The sequence below is a fragment of the Poecilia reticulata genome, unplaced genomic scaffold, assembly GCF_000633615.1.
Source record: "Poecilia reticulata strain Guanapo unplaced genomic scaffold, Guppy_female_1.0+MT scaffold_266, whole genome shotgun sequence".
Classification (NCBI taxonomy): Eukaryota; Metazoa; Chordata; class Actinopteri; order Cyprinodontiformes; family Poeciliidae; genus Poecilia; species Poecilia reticulata.
In genome coordinates this window covers 170,367-182,535 of record NW_007615048.1, presented here as the reverse complement: position 1 = coordinate 182,535, position 12,169 = coordinate 170,367, and the positions used below count along the sequence as shown (strand labels likewise).

General features: G+C 40.4%; 1 protein-coding gene across 4 annotated transcripts in view; it reads right to left on the bottom strand.

The window, feature by feature from the left end:
- Positions 1-7,283, bottom strand: part of LOC103460630 (regulator of G-protein signaling 20-like) — a 25,914-nt gene extending 18,631 nt beyond the window's left edge. For 2 of the 4 annotated variants that reach the window (XM_008402887.2, XM_008402889.2), the window contains exon 1: positions 7,062-7,144. Coding sequence is in view for 2 of the 4 variants with exons in the window: in XM_008402885.2 (XP_008401107.1) it covers positions 7,062-7,118 (57 nt within the window). In the remaining 2 variants the exon portion in view is untranslated. Of the gene's footprint in view, positions 1-7,061 lie in introns of all 4 variants that reach the window. The other 2 variants (XM_008402885.2, XM_008402886.2) reach the window with 2 other exon arrangements.
- Between the last annotated feature and the right edge of the window lie 4,886 nt (positions 7,284-12,169).

Here is a 12,169-nt window from a genome sequence, read left to right as displayed (position 1 = left end):
CAGTCATGTTTAGGTACACACACACACACACAAAGGAAGAGAAGAAAAGGCCACAGTGAATGTGTGTCCCAACTCAGATGTGGTCAATTATGCAAAACTTTTGGTTTAAAACAAAGTCATGACTCTCTGTGTGTTTTCACACAGATCGTAAACAGCACCATTTCCTACTTCACTTTTGTTTTTTACAATAAAACATAATCAGTTACCTTAATATCAAAGACGGAAATGAGAACAAACTTTAAAAAAAATAGAAACTGGTGAGCATTTCGATGAAAATACACACTCCAAAATATCGCTGTGTTTTCAGTATTGGTCAAAGAAATCCCTGAACTTCAGGAACAAGCATCCAGATCAGACTAAGTCAACAACATTTAATTATTCATAATTTACGTTTTATATCCCAAACCTGTGCTCTTAGTTTTTCTGACATTTCTTTTCTCCCAGATACCAAATCAAGGATCCATCAGGTATTGTTCATGCATTCCACTTTCACCAAGTCTAAACACAAGAAAATCTTTTTTTACTAATAAAATGTGGGAACTGCGTTGTACGTTTGTAATCAGTGGCACAAAGTCAACTTTTTACAAAGACCATTTGGTGAAAATGTAGAAGTAATTCTTGTGTCTCTGCACATTTTCAATAATTCTGTAAAAAAAAAAAAAGACAGACATGAAGGAAATGTGTTTTTATACACAGTATTTTGTCACCAGTGGCCTTCGGCAGTAGTAGTTGGACAGGATGCAGTAAGTGGTCCAGGTCCGGGAATCGAACCATAACGCATAAAGAATCATGTGTTCGTTTGGGGTTAATCTTCAACTTTTTAAGAATTTTTACCATGAAGTTCCAGTTTATTTTTCTAAACTGAGGCTCAGAAATTACACATTTTGGCAACAAAATTCTGGGAAGAAAGAAAAAAAAACAAAAACATGGTCATTAATCAGTTTATGATGATCACACACAATGCGTCACTGAACATAAACTTATATTTCAAAGCGAACGTACTGCTGGGCCCTCCATCAAACATGCATGATTCAAAATCATTTTGGTCATCGTGAATTGGAGAAGGTTTTTTTCCTATAAAGCAGTTTAAAGTTTTGAAAGCAGCCGCCCTTCAGAAAGTTCAGCTTTAAAATCCCACATTGAAACCATGAGACAGAGATTAGTAGCAAGGCTGTTGCTCATCAAGCCAATTAGCTTGAATACGGAAAGCTAATGATGCTAAGAAGTTATTTATGGAGAAACAGAAAGGCTGTCAAAGCAGATTTCATGAGCTGAGATTTACTGCAAGGCATTTTTAATTGTTCTGGTAAATTCAGGACTTTTTAAAAACGTTGCCTCGGAGTGATTCTGAATAACGGGTGGAGGAGTTTGCGCTCATGTTTTCTTCTTAACTGCTGCTGAGGCAAGAAAAGAAGATTAAACACAATTATGCACAGAACAGAAACTAAAACTAAAGGAGACAATGACTGACACAGGTAAGCTGTGGAGAAGAGAAAAGCAGGAAGTCTTGTGATCGTCCTCTGCTTCTGACTCTCAGAAAAAGATGTTTCTCTGAAAAATCCATCGATCACACAGGTTTAGAGAACACCAAATAACGTCTGTGAGAGCGCCGAGTTGCATTAACAGCAACAGACAAATGATAAAAACATCTTAAACTGTTAAAATTTACAAATCCAAAAATATATACAAAGATTTACCACTTCCAGGTACATTTTAAGCATCATTAAGTTAATTGTCGTAGATCCAATACTGGAATTAAAAATGCCAACTTCTCAACAAGTTGAAAGATTTATAGTTTTGCTTTAAAAAAAAAAAAAAAAAGAGCCTCAAATGCATCTTGTATGCGGCTAAATTTAGGGATTAATGAGGAGTGAAATCTAAACGTAGTACGCTGAATACCATGTATGTTGTAGTACAATCATAAGACTGCAACTGAGTAAGAATTGACCAACTTTCTGTGGAGCAACATGCATAAATATGAATAAAATAATTCAAACTGATACAGTGGTTAGGAACCACAAGCAAATACTTCAGTCTCCTCCAGAAATGTGCATAAGTGCCTAGATTAATAGTTCAAGCACCAAATATACCGTAAAATGAATAAAGACAGTGGAAACGGTCTTAGACCTGCCACAGAAACCAACATCCAGGCTTTCCTTCCTGCTGTTGTGGGTTTAACCAATCAGCTGGAAGGAAAATTAATGGCACTCCTGGATTGGCTGCTTAGCAAGCGCCGGCCAATCGCATGACAAGAAGCGTTGTTCAAAGGCACGTCAGCTTTTTTCCTGTATGGTTAATGTTTGTTACATTTCTCAGTAAGACTAAACTCCCAGTGCAGGTTTGGATTCTCAATTTTGCCTCCAAAGAGTCAGACTTCCTCCATGTCCCTTAAAGTGACGTCGTTTGAAACTTCTCAAAGTTTTTCTCTGGACTTTGAACACTTTTCAGTCATTTTCAGTCCAGTACCACTGACAGATGACTGCAGATATGAATCTCTGCTGTCTCCAAATAACACAAATTTACCAGAAGCACGATACAAAGTGCATCTTTAGGCTTTTTTTAACAGTGACTTGCAAACCATGACACGATTTCTCCTGCTGTTTCCGATCTCTCATTTGTTTTTAAGTTTTTATGGTAAAGACTTCACTCTTGGGAACTGCTGCCTATAGATCTGGTGCTTCTAATTTTGGTCACTTGCTGCACATTAAGGACTTTTGTAAATGATTTCATGTAACAATATCAATTCAGAAAGTACTAAAAAAAAAAAAAGCAGAAACAAATTCCACCTCAAAGAAGCATGTAGATCTACGACTGAGACTCTGAATGGTTAGAAGAGAAACCGAGAAACCTCTGAAGTTCAAGGTTTGAGAGTTTTGAACAGTTTTGTGCGTTACTACTGACAAGCAGACAAAAACATCAGGACCAATGACAACTGCAAATCAGGAGAAGAATGCAAGAAAGAGATGAAGAGGGAAGGAGATGACCAACTTGAGAAAGAGGAAGTAGGTAACAGACAAAATGAAGAAAGAGTCAGGAAGAGGAAGTGTGAACCAACTGGCAAGAAGAAGAAAAAAATACTTCCTGAAGTCACTAAAGATATGCACCACAGAGTGACAAAAAGTTACTTTAATAATAGCAATAAATGCAAACAACTTTGTTCTGAAAAACTCAAAGCGACTAACAACCCTGACTTTTACATTTGCAAACAGATTTCATTTGACTTTTTAATAATTCCCTCAGAGTTTTTGGACCGTGTTTGTAATCTGACTCGGCCACAGGAAGGAGCCGGAGAAACACGGATTTCTGAGGATAAAGGGACATGGCTGCTGACATCCGATAGCCAGGAGTTCCTCCTGCGCAGACCCACCAATCTGAAAGAGACGTACTTCCAGCTCACTCTGTCAGGACTTCCTCTGTTCTTTAACCTAAATTCATCTCCTTGTTCACCCAAACACGCCTAGTATTACTTTACTTAATGGTCTTCGACTGGATCAGCTGTAAAATCTGATTTATTTGCTCAGATTAAACATATTTTAGCACAACAGCACATTCGTTTCTGCTTTCCGTCTCTTCCTGTTGAGAAGGAACCAATTAAAGGCTTTAACCTTATATGGTTATAAATAGGCTTAAAACAAGAATCCTACAAATTCCTGGAGATGAGGTATTCCAAGTGTTTTGTCAGTTTGGGCATTAACATGCTTTAGAGGATATTGAGGTTCCCATAATTAGCCACAAACACAAAAATAGCCTGGAGTGTGTGACTGAACCTGGTAGTTTAGTTTCCTCTAAGAAACTCACAGACCAGGTCAACTTTCTGACCTGTAATCTGTTGCAACCAGGGAACGTTGTAGTTCCAAAAACCTCTCCTAGTAGGAAAACAACACGTCCAATAACATATTTAGATGATGCAGGAAGCCGATGATAAAATGTGGCTTATCTATGGATAAATATTGTAAATGCAGAGAATACAGCTACAGTGGATCCCTGGTTAACAAATACATAAGAGCTGCAAATAATTGAGACCTCAATTAAAAAGGTGCAGAACCGCCTAGCAGGTGAAACACCAAACATGCCTAAATATCCATTAATGTGCACAGTGGAAACTGTCTTAGCTTCTATAGAGATGTAGAGATTAGCTTGTGTAGAAGCTAATCTCTACCGTCTTCCTTATCTCTGCTGTTTGTGGCCAATCAGCACCAAGGAAAATAAAATATCCTCTACAAGTAGAAGCCATAGGTTGCCAAGTAGCAGTGCGCCTGGGTATTTGAGTTTTCCAAGTTTCTTTTTTTGAATATTTTAGATATGCTGCATGAAAAAAATCTGCATTTACTACATTTTTCACTAATATTGAACTACAAATAGACGAGGGGACTATAAACATGTAACACCGCATTTGTAAAGTTAAACTTTTATTAATTCTACTTGAAAATGCAAACAGAAACCTCACAGCATCTGCAGTGCTGCACTGCGTGTAACCTACGGAGGCTCTCACCAACCTCCACCTAAACATTCAATATGGCTGCCGCAGGATAAAGTGTAGTAATAGTGTGTGTGTGTCCAACACACACACACACACACAGTCCTGCACAACATCTATCAGTGAACATGCTGTTACAATGATTAATAGCAGCTCATAAATTGGCACAAAAGTTTGCATGTCCTACTGACTTTCAATATTATTAGTTCTCAATTCTCCTCAAGAAGACAGATTAATGAAAACTATGTTAAACACAACGCTTTAAATACAAGACAAGAGTCGACTAATAAGTAAAATTATGTGAGAGATATTAACATTTTTATGCATCTTTATCATAATTTTTAATCAAAAATCAAGAAGTACAAACAAACTGATGTGCAGTGGTTCAAGTATGTAGTTATAAAAAGGTTAGATGTGCTTCTACGACATTTTTAGAGTCATTTTGGTTCATAGTCAGGTCTAAAAAAAAAGAAGTGGCCATTAAAATTCTTTCTACATTAACGCTGGCCAACTGCAGTCAACAAGAGTCAGGGTCGAGAATGTTTGAGATGTTACCCTGGCTCAGCAAACCTGAATCAAATGAAGGGTTTATTACCAGGCCGCAGCAGAACGCCATGAAAAGCTGAAGAGCTAATTTAGAAATTAATCCAACTGTAGAGCAGGGGCATCTAAAACGGCTCTCAAAGGTTTGGAGAAGGACGCACGCAGTCTAACCGGTCAGTCCAAATCCAGCAGTACGTGATTCTGCTTTCATAGCGCCTCACATTTTTACTACATTCCCAAAGCCTCAAGGTGAAGCGCAGCTCCACACCATGAAGCGCCATGTTTTACTCTTGACTAGATATGTTTAATATCCTCTATTGAAAAATGTTGTGATCACTTAATATTTACCTGGAGCTCCATGATCCTTTCGAAACCACTTTGTTTCTCATCCACTCCTCAATATTTTTAGATTGAGGCATGAAGTGTTGCTTTATGAGACCTTTAACGTCGTCAGAAAGGTATTCATCGGTGTGGCTAGTGAACTAAGCCTGACATAAATTTAGTTAAGTTAGTGTTTATTCCACTTTAATCCAAACCTAGTTTGTCTGTCCAGAAAGTCTGGATGTGAATGCACAGTTTAATTCAGATATGGACCAAAAAAAAGCAAACTCTGGTCGGCCTACAAGGTCTCAGGTCAGTTGAAGTGAATTCTGATGCGAATGCATATGCGAACGCCAACCAGAGTGGAGATGGCACCAAAAGCAGGAAGCAGTCCACAGCGTAGGGCATTCTGGGTAAATACAACCAAAACCTACGTGCAAGTGAAGAAATGGCTCATGGTCTTTTGCCAAAGACAAAAGAGAAATCCGACAAACGCTAAAATATTACACCACTTTGTTTGTATTTACACTTCCTGAAGAAGGAAGCTGAGCTGAGCTGATCTCGTTCTTCAGAGGTTTTTGTTTCCTTCAGTGGTTCTTGGTGCAGCTTGTGGTGCTGCAGCGCCACCACAGGCCAGGAGGGGAGGGTACAGGTTTTTAAAGGGTTTGGTTCATTTGACACAGTATAGAGTGAAAGAGAGCCACACCAACTAAAAATGTAACAAATGTCGCCATGTGAAAACACCCTCAAATGTTTTCACATGGCGCCAGATCTCCTCTTACACCATCATCATATGAAAACCTATTTACTAAGATCATATTTGTCAAATGACACATTGTGTTTGATGATCTGCAGCATTGCAGAGAAAGCAAACAGAAAAAAAAACGGATGCAGATTCTTTTTCAGGAAGATGTTATGGAGACAAAAGGCAACAAATGCACGCAGGTGGCAGCCACACGTGAACGCACCGTCCTTCTAAGAGCCGGACACCTACAACACGTACTCATGTCTCCTGAGGACAAGAAAAGACGCTCACCTCACTTTATGGCGCAACAATTAACTCAACCGGATTGACATTTCTCTCCTTTTGGATACTTACCGTCTTATTGTTCAAAAAGTTCATTAAAATGAATGAAAACTGGGGAACAAATTCAGTTGGAGTGCATGACAGCAACTTTAAAGCAGATATAGTTTTCTAATGTTCCTCAGGAACTAATCGACAAGACATGACAAGTGACAGGATGTCATAAAACCGATGGAGAACCAAAGTGCCAAAGCTGCTTTTTCCTAATGAGCTCCTCGTGTTACATGATACAGAAATAAAAGAGGTGCGAGACTGAGCCGCCCCCGCTGGAGTCCTGGAGTCAAGTGTCATTAAGAAAAGCGTTTAAAACGAGGCGGAAAAGGCCGAAGAGAGAGACTCCTGTCGCCTCTTTCACTTCATCTTTACCCCCACAGACTAACTGCTGCAGGAAGCGAGGAGGTGAGAGAGCGAGGAAAGGACGGAGCGGGTTGGGGGGGAATGAGGGGAGGGCAGAGGAGAGGGAAGGAATCAAGGAGACCGACCTTTCCACCGCGCAGCGACGAGCGAGGAGAAGCCCCGCCGCGGAGCCCTCAGAGCGGCCAGGTTCGACTGGAACCAGCGCCCCCTTCCTCTCCTCCGCTCCTCCACCCCACTCCCCGTGTCCCAGCCCGTTCCACGAGCCGAGCAGATACTCACAATCTTGGCATTAATCAGGTCCGGAGGGCGGTATCCGCTGCGCTTTCGGAGACACATCCGTGTGAGGTTTTTTTTTTTTTTTTTCTCCCTCAGCCGCCCCGCGCGGTTATTTTATTATTTAATTAATTAATTTTTTTTTTCAAATAGCCTGACTCAGTCGCTGAATCGGAAGAAGAAGGAGACCTCCTCCTCCTCCTCCCCCTTCTGCTGCTCTCCTCCTGCTCGGGTTTTTCCCAGAGAGAGAGAGAGAGAGAGAGAGAGAGAGAGAGAGAGAGAGAGACACCCGCGGAGAGTGAGCGTGCGAGAGAGCGAGCGAGATCACCGCCCTGGTGGACACGGGGCGGCAGAGCGCATGCGCCGAGCCATACGTCCCTCCAAGCAGGGGACCCGGGGTTTTCTTTAGGAAAGCTACTTTATTCATGTTTTCTAGATCCGTATTTCGCTCATAAACACTGTAGACATCATTTATCTTTTCAAAACGTGTCTAAAAAAAAGTTTCAATAACTAAAACTTTGTTTCACAAAAGTACTCCGGTTTCCTCCCACAGTCCATTATGTTATGTTGAAGTGCATGTTATGTTTTCAGTGCGGGCTGCACAGTGGCGCAGTTGGTAGAGCTGTTGCCTTGCAGCAAGAAGGTTCTGGGTTCGATTCCCGGCCCCAGGAACATGCAAACCCTGCATGGAGTTGGCATGTTCTCCCTGTGCATGGTGGGTTTTCTCTGGGTACTCCAGTTTCCGGTTTGAGTGTCAGGTTAATTGGCCTCTCCAAATTGCCCCTAGGTGTGAGTGTGTGTGTGCATGGTTGTGTGTCCTGTGTGTCCAGACTGGTGACCTGTGACCCCGGAACGTCAGCTGGAGAGGCACCAGCACCTCCTGACCCCACTAAGGGTCAAGGGTGTAAAGAAGATGGATGGATGCTTTCAGTGCATTGTGCTGTGAGACGTAACACCAAATATTTGTAAAAAAAAAATGGCCTATTCATATTTTTTATTATTCTTAAAGCAAAATCTTTATATTCAAAAGATAATGCAGCTTGGGAAGCTTTTAAAAAGCAGCCAATAAAGGAGCACCATCCACGTCATGGTAGGATCGAATGCAACCCCCTACCATGACGGAGCCACTACCGTGTTTTCCAGTTTGTTGCAGCTGTTAGGACTCTCCTTTTTGTTGCAGCGGTTTCCACAGTTGAGCTCATAATCCCACAGAGTCCGAAACAGTCTGACATCAGATCAGCTTTGAAAATAAATGCTATAATAATCTTTATTTAAACACATAAAACCTYACTGATATTAATTTCAAGAGGTAGATGGTAAAATAGCAACATTTATAAGTATCAGCATTCACATCCATGCAGTGACATTAATTAATTTAGCTTTGAAAGCATCAAAGCATGAATACTAATAGCATGTGTTGTTGTGCCTTCATTTATTTGTCTTATTTGGGGTGAGAAGCTACTCTCAGATTCTCTATTGGTTTTATCTACATTTTTTTGTCACTTTCTTCATGAAATGACATTTGAATTGCTTTTATACAAAGTCTATGTCATTTAAATCGTGACAAAATGTCGTTTCACAGACATTTTTACAAATATATTGCACACTGTGCATATTTTATGTATGTTGGTTTTGACAAATAATAGCATACTAGTGTAGAAAAATGTAAAGTAATATAAAATCTATCAATCTGCCATGTCTTGTTGTTTCTAGATGCTAGAAATGCAAAACAGGCTTTATGTGAAGTGCCTAAAATATGATTTAATTTAACTTTAAAAAGCCTTTTATGCCCCAGCGATACCTAAGGAGCCATATGGGGATAAACACATAAACATATTCCTTTGAAAGATATTAAGAAGAAACATGTTGAATGTACAAATACTTGTAATATATTTTTACATAGGGGCTGCACAGTGGCGCAGTTGGTAGAGCTGTTGCCTTGCAGCAAGAAGGTTCTGGGTTCAATTCCCAGCCGGGGGTCTTTCTGCATGGAGTCTCCATGTTCTCCCTGTGCATGGTGGGTTTTCTCCAGGTACTCCGGTTTCCTCCCACAGTCCAAAAAACATGACTGTCAGGTTAATTGGCCTCACCAAATTGCCCCTAGGTGTGAGTGTGTGTGTGCATGGTTGTGTGTCCTGTGTGTCTCTGTGTTGCCCTGCGACAGACTGGCAACCTGTCCAGGGTGACCCCGCCTCTCGCCCAAAACATTTGCTGGAGATGGGCACCAGCACCCCTCCCGACCCCACTGAGGGAAAAAGGGTGAAAGAAAATGGATGGATGGATATTTTTACATTAAAATAACACTGACACTAAAAAAATATTGTGCTAATGAGACCATATTACTGTGTCTTACTTTCACATATTACTTTGGAAGACAGTTCTGTCATATCAGTTACAAACTAAAACCAGTATGACGTACACAGTTGTGCCGCAGCTCCATTGAATTGATTTGGTCCTTTCTGTCCCGCCTCCTGTTCTCAGTGATGATCTTTACACCTACAACAAGCTCAACAATCATCATTTCCAAAAGAGCATCGGCTGCAGGAAGATGACCTGACATGTTGCTGTAACGCCTAATGATATAAAAGGAGTAGTGGAAGCATGAGGTGCTGCTTCCTTCTGACTGAATCTGCAGCAGAGACGTTACGTGTCTCTCTTGATGCGGCTGGAATCTCTGGAAGAGAAAGATGCTGTTTATGTCTTACAAATCCCTGCTTAGTTTTTAGATTAAATGTGAAATAAAATCGCATTTATAAACACCTCTTTAGAATTGCTTTTTTTTTCTTTAGTTTTTAGGCTGAAAAACGATGTGCAGGGATATAWGAAAACAGTAGGGGGCGCCACATACCACGGATAGAAATAAAGAGGAAGACGAGAGCAAACAGTCTCACAGATTAAAGCATATTTTAAAACAGAACAAATTTGATCAGTTTTTTATCTTAGCAGCTGATATTACATACCACAGGTGAGGTTAGGTTATAGTTTATGCTCATAAAGTCTCACCTTGTAAATTATAAAACCTTTTCATGTTAGCTAGCAGTCAGATGTGTAGATAACTTTGCTAAAATCTTGCACATGCGTAACGTTTTTAATGAATCACATTTCTGAGAAGTTTCTGTGAGGCCCTTGAATCTGCCTGCAGAGATTTTGATCAGAAAGAAACAGAAAGTTTGTCACATAGGAAGCGTTTGGCTGTAATAAGTTGTTTTTCTAATGCAGCCTGACTCAGACTGTTCAGGCCGGCCCTTTTCACTTCAGCCACAGACTCTTATCAGATTGACCTTTGATCCGTGGTATAAGTCTGAGTCACATCTAGTGGCACAAATCTCCTGTGACACAGGTGTGTTATCAGCTATCTAGTGCATTTTTGTTCCTAAAAATGGCCTTTACTTTAGATATGGGTATTTAGAAAGATTACCCAGAATATCTCCTCAAGCGCAACAACAAAAAAAGTCTGGGGTTCTCTAGTGGGCAGAAAATGCTCAAAGGTAATGTGATAATTTGGCAACTGTGCCAAAATTGTGAAGACTTCACACTTTTTCTGCWAAATAACTTAAATTTTCTGAGTTAACGCCTCCCAGACTGAAGCTTGTCGAATGCCATGTGTTTTCCTCTGAGGCGCCACTGGGGGGCACTAAAGCTGCATGTTGACACGCTGCACTGAGGATGTGCAAATTGTCCATTTTTGAAAGAGATATTGACCAACAGATGCAATCAGGATTCATTTGCATCCTCCACACCCAAGTTCTGATTTCTCGCCAAAAGGCAACACATCTATGCTCATGTTGTTTGCTTTTTCTGTGGCATTAAGAAAGTCTCATTGGATCCGTGCTGGTTTGTCTAAAGATCACTGTGATTCAGTTCCCTCTGTTGGAATTGCCACCTGACTGCAGCCTGGACAGGCAGATTAGACGCAGTGGGGGAGTCAGGACTCAAAACTGGATGAGACGGATTGATCTTCACAGCTGTGCTTAATTCCTCACTTACGCACAAATGAACCGATTCATTAAGAAAAGCAATGTTTTTGAGAAAACATTTGCAGATTTGTGCAAGATTAGAAATAAAAGCATCAAGCGGGCCGAATTGAATTTTTCATGCAGAAGAAAGATGCATCTTCGATGAAAACAAACCCAAATGAAAGAGTCTCTGTAGCATCAGATGTTTGAGAAGATTTGTTGAAATGAAAAGTCCTGTCATGTGACCGCCGGTTCGTAACTTTCACACTGCCGGCTTCAGTTTTTGAGGTCGTCCTCACTTGTTAACGAGCACAAGATGTGTCGATACGTCCGTAACAAAATAAAATATAAATTCAGAAGTTGAAATTGACATTTGGTTAAGGTGTCTCTTCTCTTCTCTTGTCTTTCACCACAGGCGTGAGGATGTTGTCAGGTCGAGGAGGAAGTGAAACCTTCGCCCATATTTGCAAAAGAGGAAGCACAAACACACACCCACGCATGACAAAGAATTATACCACCACATGCACTGATTGCAATCAACACCAAAAAGCACAAACTTGCATATTACTGTCTGTCTCTGCTGCTCATATTTGCTTGACCTCATATTCCTTTTGACTTTCCTACAAATATCAATAAACTTAGGTGTTTTATTTGAATTTTGTGTGACAGACAAGTGGTGAAATGGAAGGAAAAGGATAAATGGTTTTCAAAAATATGTTATTTTAACAGTAGGACTTGAGGCATACAAGTAGAAACACCTTCAGAGTTTCTGAGAATGCCTTTTGATTTAGGTCTGAACTGCTGAGCCATACAGAGACAGGAGTGGAAATGAAGTAATCAGAGGAAAAGTGGTACAGCTGTGGCAGGTAGAAAGCAGAGTAAGAAATTAATCAACACAGAGGAAGCTGAACTAAGACCTGAAGAAACCACAAATCAAGGAGAAAAGACAAACAGACCCAACAGAACCACATCCCAACGCACAAAGAACAGAAAACAAGAATAACCTGAGAAACTGAGCACAAAGGAATGAAACGTATGGCAACACCATTCTAGCAATAATCCATGACCAATGAACACCAACAGAAAAGAAAACCAAAACAGATTTTCACTCAGAAAATTCTGTTTTTCTTTCACTTTCAAAAACATCTCATTGAAATG